Source organism: Pan troglodytes, chromosome 18 (genome assembly GCF_028858775.2).
Source record: "Pan troglodytes isolate AG18354 chromosome 18, NHGRI_mPanTro3-v2.0_pri, whole genome shotgun sequence".
Taxonomy (NCBI): domain Eukaryota; kingdom Metazoa; phylum Chordata; class Mammalia; order Primates; family Hominidae; genus Pan; species Pan troglodytes.
The window spans coordinates 55,424,928-55,444,722 of NC_072416.2; the positions used below are offsets into that span (position 1 = coordinate 55,424,928).

General features: G+C 45.7%; 1 protein-coding gene across 5 annotated transcripts in view; it reads right to left on the bottom strand.

The window, feature by feature from the left end:
* The window catches only part of CIAPIN1 (cytokine induced apoptosis inhibitor 1), a 21,393-nt gene continuing 1,598 nt past the window's right edge, over nt 1–19,795 (bottom strand). Inside the window, exons 2-9 of one of the 5 annotated variants that reach the window (XM_009430833.4) lie at nt 12,589–12,800; nt 10,989–11,096; nt 8,464–8,540; nt 5,861–6,029; nt 4,304–4,377; nt 2,968–3,083; nt 2,075–2,156; nt 1–1,096 (exon numbers count right to left, since the gene is read on the bottom strand). In XM_009430833.4, the coding sequence (XP_009429108.3) occupies nt 986–1,096; nt 2,075–2,156; nt 2,968–3,083; nt 4,304–4,377; nt 5,861–6,029; nt 8,464–8,540; nt 10,989–11,096; nt 12,589–12,745 (894 nt within the window). In that variant the 5' untranslated portion in view covers nt 12,746–12,800 and the 3' untranslated portion in view covers nt 1–985. 5 annotated transcript variants of the gene reach the window in all.

Genomic DNA, 19,795 nt, shown 5'->3' on the forward strand with positions numbered 1-19,795 from the left:
TACCAATGAAAACTTTTATTTACTGGTAAAATATAAAAATCCAGGTCTCTTAAATCCACACAATCTCTCCAAATATTTGGCAAGATTGATTCCAAGTCCATATGGGTAGGTAACAAGAACAAAGGGGTCTCTGCTCAGAGAGACGTATTGTCGTTCAGAGTTCTGCCCTGCTTCCCTCTAAATGCTCACCAACCTGGACTCTTCTAAAGTGGGCAGACAAGCCCTATTCTAAGCGTAGGAATAGCCCCATTTGTGCGTGACACTAAGTTCCTCCAATGGTCCAAACTGAGCGTGGATGACTATCCAACATCACACACAAATGCACATCCCCTCTCTTTACAAGACATGCAGAATCTCAAGATATGTCAAGATATGCAGCAAGTTTAATACCTGAAGGTTAACATAAATGACAACAGGACACAGATGCAATGCTACAGTCAAATGTGGTTGGGGATGGAAGGGGGCAGAGGGACACTGGATATCATCACAGCAACCAGTGAGTGAGTCCTCTGGTGCCCTGAGGAGGTTGTGAGCCACTTGACTCGTGTCACAAAGAATGGAGTAAACTAACAACTCTGAAAGACAAGAGGGTGGCAGCATTGCTGAGATGAGACTCAAGGCAGGGGTCTGTAGCTCTGTCACAGAGTGTTAATGCTCAACGATGCCTGGGCTCAAGAGCGTTCTGGTCAGCATTTTAACATCAGAAGAAGGGCTTCTTCAGGACACACTCCCTTCTCTTAACATGAGGTGAAGAAACCCATCCCATTCTGAGTAACCAGGTCCCATAATACCTTGGTCTTTTGATACACAGCAGCACTACACACCACTGTGCCCCCCAGCCAGCTTCACTCTGTCTGCTAAGCACCCACTCTGCAAACAGATCTCAGAGTGAACAAATCCAGAGGAGGTGGGAGGAGCCACCATGGTGGGATGTGAGGAACAGGAGTTGGCTGGAGGAGCAGATGGGTCCCATGTCAGGAACCTCCTAGGCATCATGAAGATTGCTATCACTCAGAAGCACCTTTTCCCCAGGTTTGAAGGCTGGCATCCCAAGGTAGGGGCAGCTGGCACAGCGGAAGGCATCGCCCAGGTAGCACTGGAGAGAGAGAATGGGGAAGCCAAGGGTCAGCTTATCCCAGGCATACCAGCCAGAAGAAAGAAATGCCTAATTTCATAATGTGGCCACAGTAGCCTGAAGGAAATGGCTATGTTTGCAGGTCCAATTGAGACCAAAATACTAAGAGTTTTCAAGATTTCTGGTTTTGTGAAAAACTATAGTCATGAAAAGTTCCCTAGGAGGCCATAGTTCTTTTTTTTTTGTTTTTGAGATGGAGTCTTCCTCTGTCACCCAGGCTGGAGTGCAGTGGCGCGATCTCAGCTCACTGCAAGCTTCGCCTCCCGGGTTCCCGCCATTCTCCTGCCTCAGCCTCCCGAGTAGCTGGGACTACAGGCGCCCGCCACCACGCCCTGCAAATTTTTTTGTATTTTTAGTAGAGACGGGGTTTCACCATGTTAGCCAGGATGGTCTCGATCTCCTGACCTCGTGATCCGCCCTCCTTGGCCTCCCAAAGTGCTGGGATTACAGGCGTGAGCCACCACACCCGGCCTTTTTTTTTTTTTGAGATGGAGTCTCCCTCTGTCACCCAGGCTGGAGTGCAGTGGTGCAATCTCAGCTCACTCCACCTCCCAGGTTCAAGTGATTCTCCCGCCTCAGCCTCCGGCATAGCTGGAATTACACACGTGAGCCACTGTGCCCGGCCATAGTTCTATATTCTATGCAGTTCAAAACACAAGCAACTTTAGCTAAATGTCTAACCATCAGGTCCCACTCTGAAGTACAAAGAAATGGGCCAAAAAATAAAAAGCAACAAGACCCTCCCCGACCAGCACAAGCACGCTAACCCACTCTCACTCTCAGGAGACAGCCTCTCTCCCCATTACTACCTACGTTCGTGTGCTCACGCATTCGTCTGTTACTAAAATATTTGAGGTGGAGCTTGTCTGTGTTTAGTTTAGAAGAAGGTCTAATCCCCCTGGGGGTTTGTGAATGCTGAGGAATGATCCTGATATTTACGTTTCCACAAGCTGACTTGGGTTGGGAGCTCATCTGTTCCCTTGACTTCTCTTTTTCCAGTTCTTCGGCAAGGCCACAGGTGCTGCGGGAAAATCAGTAACTAATGAACAAGAATTGTCACCACCCAGAAATCCCAAATCCTAACAGTGCCAAAATGTGCTTTAAGCCTTTTCTCTTCACACCAGTGTCATAACTCAGAAGCCTATGGGCCAGGCAGACAGCAGCAATGTGAGAGGCTGCTGAGGGAGACAGAAGTGGGAGGAGGATGAGGGAAGTACCGTGTGTGCTCTGTCTACAGAGGGTAGCCACTACTCAAGCTTCAGCTGGTTATCATGCTTGGGAAAGTAGACCCAGTTTGCCATATTTTCCAAATTCAAGAACAGAAGGGAAAAAAATCTGTGTTTTCACTTGAAATTTCCTGATTTGTAAATGCTGCCAGCTTTTACATTTAAAAAACACTGATGATTAACGCTGATGATGAACATCACTGATTAACTTTCTACAATCCTTCCCATCCATTTATAAAAACAAATGTGAAGACACCAAGGTCTCGCTCTGATGCCCATGCTGGAGTGCAGTGGCACAATCGTGGCTTACTGGTAGGGTTTTGAGGGAGAGTGAAATTAGATACATGGCACAATTACGGCTCACTGCAGCCTCGACCTCCCAGACTCAAGTGATCCTCCTGCCTTTGCCTCCCAAGTAGCTGGGACCACAGGTACATACCACCATGCCTGGCTAATTTTTTTTTTTTTTTAATTATTTGCAGAGATGGTCTCCCTGTGTTGCCCAGGCTGGAAAATGTATGTTTTAAAAATAGTACAGCACCGCGATGTCTTCAGCATGAAGCCACTGGAGGCAGCATGGCAGGCTCCAGTCACCCCAGCACTCACCAGTTCTTACAGGCCTTCCTCTTTTTCCCTTCCCCACAAGAAGCAGCCCGCAGGGAAGCTGGATCTGGCTTCTTCAAATCTTCTGGATCCAGCAGCTCATCTGAGTCAATGAGATCCTGGAGAGTGTTCAAAGCAATGAGTGATACAGTCGTGGTCTCTGCTAACGAAAAGCTAAAGTGACTGCAGGCTTCGAGAGGAAACTTGGAGTCCAGGGTAAAGAAGGTGTCCACCCTGTCCTCCTTTTGGTTGATCATCATGTTCAACCTGACCACATGCTCAAGAGGCCAATGGTGAGTTAAACTACATCCACAGAAGATGCACTAGGATGCGAAGGAATTAGAAACAAATTTACATGAGAAAAAGCTGTATGACTGGCCAGCAATGTGTAGAGAATATACACATGTTGGGGGTTGGGGGCAGAAGTGGGGAGAAGGGAGGGAACAGGCAGAACAGAGAAAGAGAGAAGTGTTTATGAAGAGTCACGTGAAAAAGGGAATAAAATATCTTTTACATAATCCCAGATAAAAATCAAATAATTATATATACCTTTATGTAATTCTTTGTAAATGTGTAGACACTTAGTCTGTAAACCCTATGAGAGCATGAACCTCACTTATTTTGCTCACTACTCTAACTTCAATAGTAGAGGTGTAGAAATGAAGAACTTTATTACAGACATGGCCAAAGACAGAAAATAGTGCTTTTTAAAGCATGGAACAGTCAGCAACTTGCCCAAAGGTGCCAATAAAACTATTCAAGCTGACAAAATCTTTTCAGGTTTACACATGCCCACAAGAGTTTTCAACATATCGTATGAAGTGAGAACAAGAAATTATGTGGGGAAAAAGAGATGCTAAAAAATTTTAAATGCCACCAACATGGCCAAGCGCAGTGGCTCACGCCTGTAATCCCAGCACTTTGGGAGGCCGAGGCGGGCAGATCACTTGAGGTCAGGAGTTTTGCGACCAGTCTGGCCAACATGGTGAAACCCCGTCTCTGCTAAAAACGCAAAAATTGGCCAGGTATGGTGGCACATGCCTGTAATCATAGCTACTTGGGAGGCTGAAACATGAGAATCGCTTGAACCCGGGAGCAGAGATTGCAGTAAGCCGAGATTGTGCCATTGCACTCCAGCTTGGGCAAGAGAGCGAGACTGTCTCCAAAAAAAAAGCCACCAACATGGAGTTTCCTTCTAAATCAAAGATGTGACAGGCATAGTCACAAATCTGGGCTTTAAATACGTTCACACCTATAAGTCCAGAAAGGTCACTATAGCTGTTCACACTCAAATTGGGGCCTGAAAGAAAGCAATCAAGTGACAATGCGGCCAGCTCACCATGCTGTCGTCCTCCATATCGTTGGCTGAGAGTGTCCACAGCTTGGCAGCAGCAGGGTCCACAGCAGGCTTCACTGAGTCCAAGCAATAAAAGAAAAAACTCCATAAACACAGTCAGAAACTATTAATTACAAACATACGTAAATGCTTTCTGCTGTGTAGAAGAGAACACACTGGCCTGGGAGGCAGAAGATGTGGGTTCAAAGTCCAGATCTACCCCTCTGAGAGGTCTGACCTTGGGCCAACCACTTGCTGATAGTTACAGAAGTCACCATTTGCTAAGCTCTTGCTTTGCACCAGGCACCATATTAAGCACTTATATACATTACCTAACTTAATTCTGCTGACAACCTTATGAGGTAACTATCTGTCATCCTAGTTTTACCGCTGAGGAAACAGGTTTAGACACTTAGGCTGGTTCCACAGGCTGCAAAGCCTGTCTGATGCTTTTAACCTCCATTCCATATTGCTTCCTCCTCGATACCTTAGTTTCCATTCTATAACATGAAGCTAAATCGTACTTCCTATGTTACTGCAGGTGTTTTGAGGATTAAATGAGAAATGTGTCAAAACCTTCAAAAATAGCAGAGCTTTAGCCTCATGTAAACCTGCTACATACAAGAAAATAGGCTCTAGAGCTGCTGGTGGCAAGGTAACACCATCAGTGGCAGACAAACCTCACACTTCCTGGTTCTCTGTCTAGTCAGGAGAATGCAAGGAAGAGGCAGAGAGCTGAGGCTCGGATGCAGTGTGGGCAAATCCTCGCAGGCCCTTGGGGTAAGAGTACCCTCTAGTGATCACTGTCACAGCTGGATGCTCATACCTTCCACAAGGCCAACTGTTCTAAGCTATTCCTACCCATTCTGGAACCATGAATCGAAAGGTTAGATTCCAAAGGATTTCTTGAAGATTTAGGTTAGACAGTCAAAACCGTACAAGTGGGGATGTACCAGTAAATATCTGTTAATGTCTGCATACCTCACAGCTGGGTCACTTCAGGCATTTAAAAATAGGGATAGGAAGGATGAGGATGGGGCTGTGTTTGTGTGTGTGTGTGCGTGCGTGTGCGTGCACGCGTGTGCTTGTACACAATTTTCTAGGCAGAAGAAATACAGTTTTATAAGTGTCTCAGCATCCTCAAAGTAAGAGCAGCTGATTTTCCTGGCATGGGGAAAAAAGCACATGAGAACAGGAACAGGGCACTCTCATACACCATTACCACTACACTGTGAGGTCTTCTGAGGAGAAACGTTAATTCTGGGACCTGGAAGGACCTCATTAATTAAACTGTGTGACTCAGTCCTGTAGAATTAGGAGGCCTCGGTATCTTCTGGCGCAGAAGAAGGAGCTGAACTAGATAATACCTATGTATTATTTCAGTTTTGGATCCTAATATGCCCATGATAATAGTACATTAAGTATTCTTCTATGTGGAAATGGCAGAAATCAAAGGACTAATCCTCTAAAAATATCACCATCTCATTTATTGCTGGCTCAATTTCTAACATGTCCCTCTAAGCCCATTCAAACAGAAGAATGTCCCTAGGCCAGCCTTACCTGAAGGAGAAGACTTCTTGGTGATGGAAAACTTAAGCTGCCTAGAAGAACCCACTTCAAAGTTTGGTTTTTTGCCTGTGATCTGAACAAACAGCAGGTTGTCACTTTCATGACCAAGGTGTTCTCGAACAGACTGTACTTCCTCGGGGGTTAGGGGCTCCCGCTGCAGCTAGAATTCAAGACATCAAAAGGATTAGTTCACCCTCCTCTGTAAAATGGTTTACTATGTCTACCTACACAGGAGTTAAAGACTCATTTCTGTGCATTAAGGATGTAAAAGTGGATGGTAACAGATAACACTTTATGCCTCACATTCAGTTTCTCACTGATCAGAACCCTAGAGTATAACCTTTGTCTGCATGTTTACTTGGAGCCTACCCCTTGGAAAATGTATAAGTACTTAAAAAACATTAGGGATGAGGCATATGCTAGTTATTTGGGATGTAATACAATTATGAAAATGAACCAGATGTGGTCCTACTGTGTAACAGGAAAGAATGCCCACAATGAAGACAGCAGAAATTTATATCCCAAAAGAAAAAGGGGGAGGAAAATCCTTTCTATGTTCCTTGGGATAAAGTAGCAGAGAGTAAAGGTAGAAAAAAAGGGTCAGGGTGCCACCTCTATGTCCAATAATTATAGACTGGTTACATAAATCACAGTCCATCTATTGCATGGAATACTATTACATCATTAATATGAATGAAGGGAAATACACTGAAGTAGGTAAGTGTCTATGATATCTAAGGGTGGGAAAAAAGGTGGTGATTGAACAATGTATACTTATATTTTTAAAAAAGTATGTGCACGTAGATGCTTGTAAATACATAGGAAAAGGTCTGAACGGACATACAAAAAGGCATTGGTGGATTCCTCTGGGGAGGGAAGTGTGAGCAAGAAGTGGGATGTCACTTTATATTCTGTATGCTTTGGTGTAAAGTGAATTTTTATGAGGAGTCTGATATAGTTTGGATATGTGTCCCCTCTAAATCTCATGTTGAACTGTAATCCCCAATGTTGGAGGTGGGGCCTGGTGAGAGGTGACTGGATCATGGGGGCAGATTTCTCATGAATGGTTTAGCACCATCTGAATTCTCATGAGATGTGGTGGTTGTAAAGTATGGCACCTTCCCCACCCCGACTCTTCCTCTCTTTCTTGATCCTGCCTTTGCCATGTGATGTGCCTGCTCCTGCTTCACCTTCTGCCACGAGTAAAAGTTCATTGAGGCTTCCCTAGAAGCCAAGCAGTTGCAGGCCCGTGCTTCCTGTACAGTCTGCAGAACAGTGAGCCAATTAAACCTCTTGTCTTTATAAATTATTCAGTCTTAGGTATTCCTTTATAGGAACAGAAGAATGGCCTAATACACATTCCTTATTTTAAAATCAAGCACAGAAAACCTTAAGCTAAAAGGAAAAATAAGAAAGGGTTGGCATAAAGAATCTAAGGCCTGGCATAAAGAATCTAAGGCCTGGCTCACGCCTGTAATACCAGCACTTTGGAAGGCCAAGGTGGGTAGATCACCTGAGGTCAGGAGTTAGAGAACAGCCTGGCCAACATAGCGAAACCCCATCTGTACTAAAAATACAAAAAATTAGCCAGGTGTGGTGGCGCACGCCTGTAATCCCAGCTACTCGGGAGGCTGAGGCAGGAGAATTGCTTGAACCCAGGAGGCGGATGATGCAGTAAGCAGAGATCGTGTCGCTGCACTCCAGCCTGGGCAACAGAGCGAGACTGTCTCCAAAAAGAAGAAAAAAAATTAAAAAACAAAGAATTTAAGGCCCTACATTAGTAAGAAATAACAGGCACAACAGCTATCATGCTGTAACATTTACCTCTCCCACATCCAAGAAAATTTTAAGATCAAAGAGTGTAGAAATATAAATACTTCTGCTTAATTTAAACATTTCCACTGAATTGTCAGAAAAGGAACTTTGCCCTCTAACCTATTCCAGCCTCCCACCAAAAATGTGAGGCTGAACTAGATGGCAGTGTTCACCCAGGCCTAGGATTCGGGTCTACTGAGAGGTGGGTGTTGGAAGCAGCAGAGCTGCTGCTCATGCCCCTCAGCTGTCACCACCACTAAACTAGTACCAAGGAGACAAGAACAAGCCCCAGCCCACATGGGCCAAGCTGAGTCTCTTTGAAGTTGATTATTCTCAAAAGTTTTTTGTTTTTTTGTTTTTTTTTTTTTTGAGACGGAGTCTCGCTCTGTCGCCCAGGCTGGAGGGCAGTGGCGTGATCTCGGCTCACTGCAAGCTCCGCCTCTCAGGTTGACGCCATTCTCCTGCCTCGGCCTCCCGAGTGGCTGGGACTACAGGCGTCTGCCACCAGGCCCGACTAATTTTTTTGTATTTTTAGTAGAGACGGGGTTTCACTGTGTTAGCCAGGATGGTCTCGATCTCCTGAGCTCGTGATCCACCCACCTCGGCCTCCCAAAGTGCTGGGATTACAGACGTGAGCCACCACACCCGGCCGATTCTCCCAAGTTTTGTCCTTTGAAGCATCATGTATCTTACATGCACAGCATTTCTTGTTTCCTAGTTCTAAGCAATACTGATTACCTCACCTGCAGGGCAGCAAAGAAAGTTGTCTACAAACGTACCTCTTTCACTTCCACAAGACCAGAAAGAGTCAGGGCTGAACACAACTTAGATGCTGTCTTCACTTTGCTATTGTTATCTGCCAAAAGGAAAATCCCAATTAATAGCTTTATAGTTCAAAGTAGGAAAAATAATAAAGGCTCAATCCTATATGGGTTTGCAGGCATTCAAACAATAATAACCAGGCGGGCGTGGTGGCTCATGTCTGTAATCCCAGCACTTTGGGAGGCTGAGGTGGACAGATCACTTGAGGCCAGGAGTTCAAGACCAATCTGGGGCCAACATAGCAAAATCCCGTCTCTACTAAAAATACACACAAAAAAATAGCCAGGCGTGGTGGCACATGCCTGTAATCCCACCTACTTGGGAAGCTGAGGCACGAGAATCGCTTGAACCTGGGAGGCGGAGGTTGCAGTGAGCCGAGATTGCACCACTGCACTCTTGCCTGCACAACAGAGTGAGACTTGATCTCAAAGAAAAAACAAAAAAAAATAATAACCTATTCTGTTTAATGTACAGATGGTCCTTGACTTAATGATGGTTCTACCTACAATTTTTCAACTTTTATGATAGTGTGAAAGTAATACTCATTCAGTAGAAACTGTATACTTCAGTTTTCAGTAAATTACATGAGATACTAAGCAGTTTATTATAAATAGGCTTTGTGTTAGATGATTCTGCCCAACTGTAGGCTAATGCAAGTGTCCTAAGCGTGTTTAAGGTAGGCTAGGCTAACCTAAGCAATTGTGTTTAGTAGGTTAGATGAATTACATGCATTTTCATCTTAATAGTATTTATCAGGATGTAACTCCATTGTAAGATGAGGACAATTGTATATATATTTTAGTGATACTATTTTATTATTATTATTATTATTATTATTTTTGAGACAGGGTCTCACTTTGTCACCCAGGCTGGAGGGCGGGGGCATGATCTCAGCTCATTGCAGCCTCGACCTCCCAGGTTCAAGCAATCTTCCTGCCTCAGCCCCCATCAAGTAGCTGGGGTTATAGGTGTGCACTACCACACCGGGCTAATTTTTGTATTTTTTGTAGAGACGGGGTTTCGCCATTTTGCCCAGGCTGGTCTCAAACTCCTGGACTCAAGCAACCTGCCTGCCCCAGCCTCTCAAACTGCCGGGATTACAGGTGTGAGCCACTGTGCCTGGCCATAGCGATACTATTTTAATTTGACAAATCCTTTTTGTTGTTCGAAGTGTTTTTACCTAAGCTCTTAAATGTTATAATTCCATTATTATTGTTTTTTTATCACTCTCTGCTTCTTGAAACCCCTTCCAGAGGTTGTGAGATAATGACTATGAAAAGAGGCTTATGAACTGCAAAGTGCACAGAAACACAAGTATTCCTTCTGAATAGTTCCTTTTTTATCTCTGTATAGTTCTAAGACACTACATTTAGTCATGTAAGGTTTAAATTCCCAGCAAAGAATGCTGATTTATACTACACATAACACAAAGTTCTATTTCCAAATAAACAATGAACACCTTTATACATTTCAAAATACTTTCATTTCTATTATTCTATTTGATGAAATGGTTATGTTTTGACTGAAAGTCTAGTGAAAAATATTAAAAATCCAGACTTGAATTACTCTGACAGCTATACAACCGATCAAAAAAGTTTTTACTTCATGAACACTGTCATTAGTTTCACATGAATCAATAATTACCACATCATTCCCAGGGTTCAGCCACTATTTTTAAACTTTTTATTTTGAAATAACTATAGATTCACAGGAAGTTGGAAAAAACAAAAAAAAGTTATGTATATTAAGGAGGTCTTCACTTCGTCCCTCCCCACAGTTAACATCTTACCCAATTATAGCATGATATGAAGACCGGGAAATTGATATTGATGGTCCACATAGCTTTTTCAGATTTCATTTCTTTTATATGTACTCATTTGGCAGAAGGGGGCTATACAGTTCTATGTAATTTTATTACATGTGTAGATTTGTGTAACCACCATGACATTCAGAACACAGAATTGTTCTATCACCACAGGAACCCTCATACTACCCCTTTATAGCTCCACACAACCCTTTCCTCCCACTTCTAACCTCTGGCAAACTCTGATCTCCACCGCCATAATTTTGTTATTTCGAGAATATGAATGGATTTGTACAGCACAGAGCCTCTTGAGATTGGCTTTTTTCACTTAGCTACTTCCCTTGATATCCATCCAAGCTGATGTACATATAGTTAGCTAGTTCCTTTTTATTGCTGCATCACTTTCCATATTATGAACATATCAAAGTTTATTCACCTGCAAAAGGACCCATTTTTAGATGGCAGTTTCCTTCTATTTTATTACATAATGAGTCAGCCAAAGATTACAATTTCTCCAGATATGTTGCTTCAGATTTTAACAATAATTTATCCCCAAGGAAAAGGTTTTGCTACAGGAATACTGATCTCCCAATGATACCTCCTGCTCACGGAGATGCAGCACACATATTCTAAGACTCAACCCTGTCAAACATGTCTTCCAAGTGAAGATCTCCTTACCTACAGCTGTCTCTACTGGCTCTTTCAGAAAAAGACATCCACCAGGCCGAAGGATCCGGGCGATTTCAGCCAAAATCTCAGCACTGTGCAGAGTGGTGCTTCCTGGGACTAAACCCGACAAAATAATGTCAAAGCTGGATTCTTTGTGGGCAGCTGAAAAGAAGAGGACTCTAATTAGCAATCTCCTGAGCCTGGGATAATCTCCTGGTCCCTTCCAACCCCCAACAAAAGCTACAGACCTCACCCTGAGAGAATGGACACCACTCGATATCCATCCAAGAAGCTGGATGAATAGTAAGTGTTTTAAAAAAACATGGGATAGCTACCAAGAAAGAACATACTTATGGAAATCATCAACTACACTCCTAAGCTCAGTGTATCTCTGCTGCAGGAAGTCAGGGACCCCAAACGGAGGGACCGGCTGAAGCCATGGCAAAAGTACACAAATTGTGAAGATTTCATGAACATTTATTAGTTCCCCAAATTAATACTTTTATAATTTCTTACGCCTGTCTTTACTGCAATCTCTGAATATAAATTGTGAAGATTTCATGGACATTTATCACTTCCTCAGTCAATACTCTTGTGATTTCCTATGCCTGTCTTTACTTTAATCTCTTAATCCCGTCATCTTCATAAGCTGAGGACGTATGTTGCCTCAGAACCCTGTGATGATTGCGTTAACTGCACAAATTGTTGATAAAGCATGTGCATTTAAACAATACGACATCTGCGCACCTTGAAAAAAGAACAGGATAACAGCGATGTTCAGGGAACAAGGGAGATAACCATCAGGTCTGACTGCCTGAGAGCCAGGTGGAACAGAGCCATATTTCTCTTCTTACAAAAGTGAATAGGAGAAATATCACTGAATTCTTTTTCTCAGCAAGGAACAGCCCTGAGAAAGAGAATGCGTTCCTAGGGGGAGGTCTCTAAAATGGCCACTCTGGGATGTCTGTCTTATATGGTTGCAGATAAGGGATGAAATAAGCCCTGGTCTCCCGTAGTACTCCCAGGCCTATTAGGACGAGGAAATTCCCACCCAGTAAATTTTAGTCAGACCAGCTGTCTGCTTTCAAACCCTGTCTCCTGATAAGATGTTATCTATGACAATGCGTGCCCGAAACTTTATTAGCAATTTTAATTTCGCCCCAGTCCTGTGATCTCGCTCTGCCCCCGTTTGCCTTATTTTATTGCCTTGTGAAGCATGTGATCTCTGTGACCCACACCCTATTCATACACTCCCTCCCCTTTGAAAATCACTAATAAAAACTTGCTGCTTTTGCGGCTTGAGGGGCATCACGGAACCTGCCGACATGTGATGTCTCCCCCGGACACCCAGCTTTAAAATTTCTCTCTTTTGTACTCTTTCCCTTTATTTCTCAGACCAGCTGACACTTAGGGAAAATAGAAAAGAACCTACGTTGAATTATTGGGGGTGGTTCCTCCGATATATCTCAACTGAAAAACAACAGGGTGACCAGCCACCACTATCACATGCCACCCTAAATGAAAACTCAGATATCAAGGAACCACAGAAATGCAACACTCCCATGGAAACCCCTCCAGCCTCATAAAGACAACGTGGGTGGGTACTTACATTGCAACAGCTGGTTGATGTTTTCCACAGACACGCGGCCCTCATTGCCGGTTAACGCTTGAAGCTTATCCACCAGACCTTTCAGAGCCTCCACTGGGGATGACTTATCCCAGACCACTGCCACAAACTGGCCAGCAGAGATCCCAAAATCTGCCATTCTTGCAGTGCAGTACTGACAGACCTAAAAACTGCTGGCCAAAAGGGAATCAAGACTGGGCAGAGACAAAGTGCAATTTAATCTGTGAGATATCATAAAATATGATTAGAATCCCAACCTAACTTGTAACCGCCCACTAGGGAATGATGACAACATTAGAAACTCTACTGTATATGCTAAAGAGTCTGAATACATGAACCCCATTATCTCAAGTCTTCATAATCCCAACATTCCCAAAGAAGGCAGATAGCTTCCTTGGTGAGAATCCTGACTTGGAAGAGTCAAGAAAGGGGATTAGAGGCAAGTAAGAAGGTTGGAGGCAGAAAGATGATTTCCTCTTTGACCTAAGATAATTCAGCATGAACGGAATGGAAAACACACAGGACATCAATTAGGCGAAGTGTGACTTGGCAAGGAAGGCAAATAAATTGACAGAAATAACCCAACCACAGATACAATGTTTTTAAAAAGAAACAACACATTTAAAATTTGCAAACTGAATACTGGTTATTTTCCCTTTCATCAAAATATGAAAATTTAATTCCACTGAATCTGCAGTGATCAAGAACACTTACTATGTCTGTACCATTTAATATTAGCTACACTGTTCAAAGCATCTTCTAAACATTATCTCAACTGAATCTCAGAACAGCCTTAAACTAGATATTATTACCATTTTACAGTCTGGAAACTGAGGCAATTTACGTTGCCCAAGTCACACAGCTAGTGAGTGCTACATGGATAAAGTGAGAGCTGGGATTTGAACCCAAATTCATCTGACTGTAAATCCCATGCTTTTAACCTATGGAAATTTCCCTCCAGGGATCAACTTCCTCTTCCACTTGATACTTAGGTGAGTATATAATATGCTCACAAAGAAATTAGGTCAAGAGATAGTACTCTACTCAGTTTCTCCTTTCTTTCTTAAACATTAATGACACCAGTTTCCAATTTAAAATAGCTCAAATAAATGAAACAATTTGTGGTAGAGGAGTCAAAATGGATTAGTTTTATGTTGAACACTTCAGACTTCTGCAGAGGTGGCCAACTCAGTGGCAATCATGCCACCACAGATACAGACTGAATTCAAGCGAAGTCACTACACTCTTGTTTCTTTTAAAATGTTGACTTCGGCTGGGCACAGTGTAATTTCAGCACTTTAGGAAGCCGAGCCAGGCGAATTGCCTGAGCCCAGGAGTTTGAGACCAGCCTGGCCAACATGGTGAAACCCCATCTCTACTAAAAATACAAAAATTAGCTGGGCGTGGTGGTGCATGCCTGTAATCCCAGCTACTCACGAGGCTGAGGAAGGAGAATCGCTTGAACCTGGGAGATGGAGGTTGCAGTGAGCCAAGATCGTGCCGCTGCACTCCAGCCTGGTGACAGAGCGAGACTCCGTCTCAAAATAAATAAATAAATAAATAAAAAATAAAAAATTAGTCTCCCTCTCCCTCTCCCTCTCCGTCTCCCCACGGTCTCCCTCTCCCTCTCTTTCCACGGTCTCCCTCTGATGGCGAGCCAAAGCTGGACTGTACTGCTGCCATCTCAGCTCACTGCAACCTCCCTGCCTGATTCTCCTGCCTCAGCCTGCCGAGTGCCTGCGATTGCAGGCACGCGCCGCCACGCCTGACTGGTTTTCGTATTTTTTTGGTGGAGACGGGGTTTCGCTGTGTTGGCCGGGCTGGTCTCCAGCTCCTAACCGCGAGTGATCCACCAGTCTCGGCCTCCCGAGGTGCCGGGATTGCAGACGGAGTCTCGTTCACTCAGTGCTCAATGGTGCCCAGGCTGGAGTGCAGTGGCGTGATCTCGGCTCGCTACAACCACCTCCCAGCCGCCTGCCTTGGCCTCCCAAAGAGCCGAGATTGCAGCCTCTGCCCGGCCACCAGCCCGTCTGGGAAGTGAGGAGCGTCTCTGCCTGGCCGCCCATCGTCTGGGATGTGAGGAGCCCCTCTGCCTGGCTGCCCAGTCTGGAAAGTGAGGAGTGTCTCTGCCCGGCCGCCATCCCATCTAGGAAGTGAGGAGCGCCTCTTCCCTGCCGCCATCCTATCTAGGAAGTGAGGAGCGTCTCTGCCCGGCCGCCCATCGTCTGGGATGTGGGGAGCGCCTCTGCCCTGCCGCCCCGTCTGGGATGTGAGGAGCGCCTCTGCCCGGCCGTGACCCCATCTGGGAGGTGAGGAGCGTCTCTGCCCGGCCGCCCCGTCTGAGAAGTAAGGAGACCCTATGCCTGGCAACTGCCCAGTCTGAGAAGCGAGGAGCCCCTCCGCCCAGCTGCCGCCCCGTCTGAGAAGTGAGGAGCCCCTCCGTCCGGAAGCCACCCCGTCTGGGAAGTGAGGAGAATCTCCGCCCAGCAGCCACCCCGTCCAGGAGGGAGGTGGGGGGTCAGCCCCCGCCAGGCCAGCCGCCCCGTCCGGGAGGGAGGTGGGGGGGTCAGCCCCCCGCCCGGCCAGCCGCCCCATCCGGGAGGGAGGTGGGGGGATCCAGCCCCCCGCCCGGCCAGCCGCCCTGTCTGGGAGGTGAGGGGCGCCTCTGCCCGGCCACCTCTACTGGGAAGTGAGGAGCCCCTCTGCCCGGCCAGCCGCCCCGTCCGGGAGGGAGGTGGGGGGGTCAGCCCCCTGCCCGGCCAGCCGCCCCATCCGGGAGGTGAGGGGCGCCTCTGCCCGGCCGCCCCTACTGGGAAGTGAGGAGCCCCTCTGCCCGGCCAGCCGCCCCGTCTGGGAGGGAGGTGGGGGGGTCAGCCCCCCGCCCAGCCAGCCGCCCCGTCCGGCAGGGAGGTGGGGGGGTCAGCCCCCCACCCAGCCAGCCGCCCCGTCCGGCAGGGAGGTGGGGGGATCAGCCCCCCGCCCGGCCAGCCGCCCTGTCCGGGAGGTGAGGGGCGCCTCTGCCCGGCCGCCCCTACTGGGAAGTGAGGAGCCCCTCTGCCCGGCCAGCCGCCCCGTCCGGGAGGGAGGTGGGGGGTTCAGCCTCCCGCCCGGCCAGCCGCCCCATCCGGGAGGTGAGGGGCGCTTCTGCCCGGCCGCCCCTACTGGGAAGTGAGGAGCCCCTGTGCCCGGCCACGACCCCATCTGGGAGGTGTACCCAACAGCTCATTGAGAACGGGCCATGATGACAATGGCGGTTTTGTGGAATAGAAAGGCGGGAAAGGTGGGGAAAAGATTGAGAAATCGGATGGTTGCCGTGTCTGTGTGGAGAGAAGTAGACATGGGAGACTTTTCATTTTGTTCTGTACTAAGAAAAATTCTTCTGCCTTGGGATCCTATTGATCTGTAACCTTACCCCCAACCCTGTGCTCTCTGAAACATGTGCTGTGTCCACTCAGGGTTAAATGGATTAAGGGCGGTGCAAGATGTGCTTTGTTAAACAGATGCTTGAAGGCAGCATGCCTTAAGAGTCATCACCACTCCCTAATCTTAAGTACCCAGGGACACAAACACTGCGGAAGGCCGCAGGGTCCTCTGCCTAGGAAAACCAGAGACCTTTGTTCACTTGTTTATCTGCTGACATTCCCTCCACTATTGTCCTATGATCCTGCCCAATCCCCCTCTGCGAGAAACACCCAAGAATGATCAATAAATAAATAAATAAATAAATAAAAATAAAAAATAAAAAATTATAGCTGGGCGTGGTGGCTCATGCCTATTATCCCAGCACCTTGGGAAGGCGAGGCAGGTGGATCCCTTGAGTCCAGGAGTTCAAGACCAGCCTGGGCGACGTGGTGAAACCCCATCTCTACTAAAAATACAAAAATTAGCTGGGCGTGGTGACAGAATCTATGGTAGTCTTATGTAGTAATCTTATGTAGTCCCAGCTACTGGGGTGGAGGAGAGGGCCTGAGGTGGTAGGACTGCTTGAGCCCAGGAGGTTGAGGCTGCAGTGAGCCAAGATTGTGCCACTACATTCCAGACCCTGTCTCAAAAAAACCAAAGTTCACTTCAAGTAACTCTCCTCTTTGCCTACAAAACATACTCAGGATGTTAAATATTTAACACTCAAGCATTAAATACTATAGCACTTTGATTTGTCACTCTTTTCCTAAAGGAGTTACTAAAGGTTTTATTTGCTAGACTGATGTCAATTAGCCTTCTGGATCCACGGCCTCCATAATCTGGCTCTACCTGTATCTCCCACCATTCCAAAGTGATCCCTCCTTATTCTATGAAAACTCTTTGCATTTTCCCCTCATCATGCCTTTTATCTAGCTCCTTCCATATGATCCAACTGCAAGCGCCCCTAAAAGGATGCTAAGTGTTATCAGACAAGTAGGATTCTTTAGTCATTTAACTCTGTTTTCCTTAATGACAGAGGGCAAGTAAAAATGGAAAAAAAAAAAGAAAAAAAAATAATTAAAAAGAAAATAATTCTGGTTTTGTTTTTTTTTTGCGGGGGCGGTGGGGAGGACGGAGTTTCACTCTTGTTGTCCAGGCTGGAGTGTAATCTTGGCTCACCACAACCTCTGCCTCCCGGGTTCAAGCGATTCTCACACCTCAGTCTCCTGAGTAGCTGGGATTACAGGCGTGCACCACCATGCCCATCTACTTTTGTATTTTTTTAGTAGACGGGGTTTCTCCATGTTGGTCAGGCTGGTCTTGAACTCCCAGCCTCAGGTGATCCACCCGCCTCAGCCTCCCAAAGTGATGAGATTACAGGTGTGAGCCACGGCATCCAGCTAATTCTGTGGTGTTTTTGTTTGTTTGTTCTGTTTTTTGAGACAGAGTCTCACTCCGTCACCCAGGCTGGAATGCAGTGGCACAATCTCAACTCAGTGCAACCTCCGCCTTCAGCGTTCAAGCAATTCTCATGCCTCAGCCTCCCAAGTAGCTGGAATTACAGGTGGACGCCACCACACCTGGCTAATTTTTGTATTTTTAGTAGCAACAGAGTTGTTGGCCAGGCTATTCTCAAACTCCTGACCTCAAGTGATCTGCCCACCTCGGCCTCCCAAAGTGCTGGGATTACAGACATGAGCCACCGTGCCTGGCCAATTTTGGTTTTTAAATCCCTAAACAGCACACAATCAAGAACTGAAACTTTTAACTGGCACATGATGTCGAGGAAGAACCCTTGCAAACTTCAAGGTGTGCAATATGGGATCAATCTCCCATTTAAGAACCAGCCAGGCAAGATGGGAGTATGGATTGCTGGGCATTAAGTTATAAGAAAAAAAAAATGACCTGTTTCTAGAATGATGTTGGAATAGGTTCTTCCTTGGGACAATAGAAAGGGATGAAAAAGACCCCACCTACTAGACTACTACAACTTTGCACTGTACTTACAGAAAAACCCTCATAAAGGAAACGAAGGGCAAAAGCTTACTTATTAGCTAGAGAAAACAAGCCAAATGTCTAGACCTTTTCAGCAACATTTACGGAGGCTTTTATAGGGCACAGGTTTTGAGTGCAGATGACCTAGGGTTCTATTTACCACTGGATCTTATGGGCACATGACCATGGATAAGTTACTAGACTCTTTGAATTTGTTTTCTCATCAGTAAAGTAGGGATAAAAACCTCATATTTTGCGAGGCTGCTGTAAGAAGCAAATGAGAAGATAAAAATAAGCAAGGCACTCGGCAGGCTCTGGCACACAGAGCTCTGTAAAGTAATGTTCTAGAACTCTGGGCTTCCACTTCTCTGTGGCTAGTTTACCTGCCTTTGCTTCAAACAGTCCTATAAAACCCTGCTTCTCCTTAGCCATGCCTGATAGGAGGACACCCCAGGGAGTGATGGGAACCTGCTTTTTCATTGTTAGAATTAGTGTAAGAGCTGCGCTTTATGATCTTTGGACAGTACTCCAGTGGGACTGTGTCAGTAAATTAGAAGAATGTAAAATGCTTTGCGTTCCGTATCTCCCAAAACTAATCTTATGGCAAGAGGAGCTTATGAACTACATTCATTAAACATCAACCCTCAAAAAACAGGCATAGCCACTACTTTCAGTCAGCATTTTTCAAATAAAATAGGAGATAATATTCTTTTAAATATCTAAAGCCAAAGTGTGATACTTTTCATCATCAGAATTTTATGTTGCTGTTGTGAATTTGTCTTTTAAAACAAAAAAAACCCGTAAGGAAAAAGTGTCCAGTATCTAAGACAACATGCTTAGAAGCTGTGAGTCAGGACCCAGTTTCATAATAAGAGGTAGCATCATTGTCACGTCACTGAGCTTGTTAGGTACCTCTCCAACTCTGACTGAGGCATACACATGTGCATGGCCCTTCTAAAATGTTACTGGCAGGCAGTAAAAGTGGATGTCTGAGAACAGACTGTTTTTTAGGTGCCCAGTAAGCATCAAATCTTGAGGCATTTGGTCTCTCTTCTGGTGAAAGGGGACAAAAGCAAAAAATAACACTGAAGTTTGGGCTTCAGTTCAAAAAATTCTTTAACTCGGGTGCATAAAAGAGTTCCAAGAATACTGACAGTTATCAGAAAGGAAAATCCTAATTAAAATTAACTAACTGGGCTGGGTGCAGTGACTCACACCTGTAATCCCACACTTTGGGAGGCTGAAGCAACTAGATCGCCTGAGGTCAGGAGTTCAAGACCAGCCTGGCCAACATGGAGAAAACCCGTCTCTACTAAAAATACAAAGATTAGCTGGGCATGGTGGCGTGCACCTGTAATCCCAGCTACTTGGTAGACTGAGATAGGCAGAATTGCTTGAACTCAGGAGGCGGACGTTGTAGTGGACCAAGATCTTGCCACTGCACTCCAGCCAGGGAGACAGAGTGAGACTCCATCTCAAAATAAAAAAAAATTAAATTAAAACAATAAAATTAACTAACTGAAGCTCTTGTGCACATACATGTGACTGCCTGGCCTCTGGGTGACCAGTACCAAGTGGGCCTAACCAGCCTGCTGTGCAATCCAAGTCAGCCATTGCCCCTCTCTGGGCCTCAGTTTCCCTGCCAGCTTTAGCAGAATGGTAGGAAGGCACAATTACAACCTGCAAATGAGACCTAAGAAACCTACTATGTGCCTGTCCCTACACGGGAGACAGACAAGAAGACATTTGTTCCCTGCCCTCAAGAGAACGCTCTGTCTAGACACTTAGACTA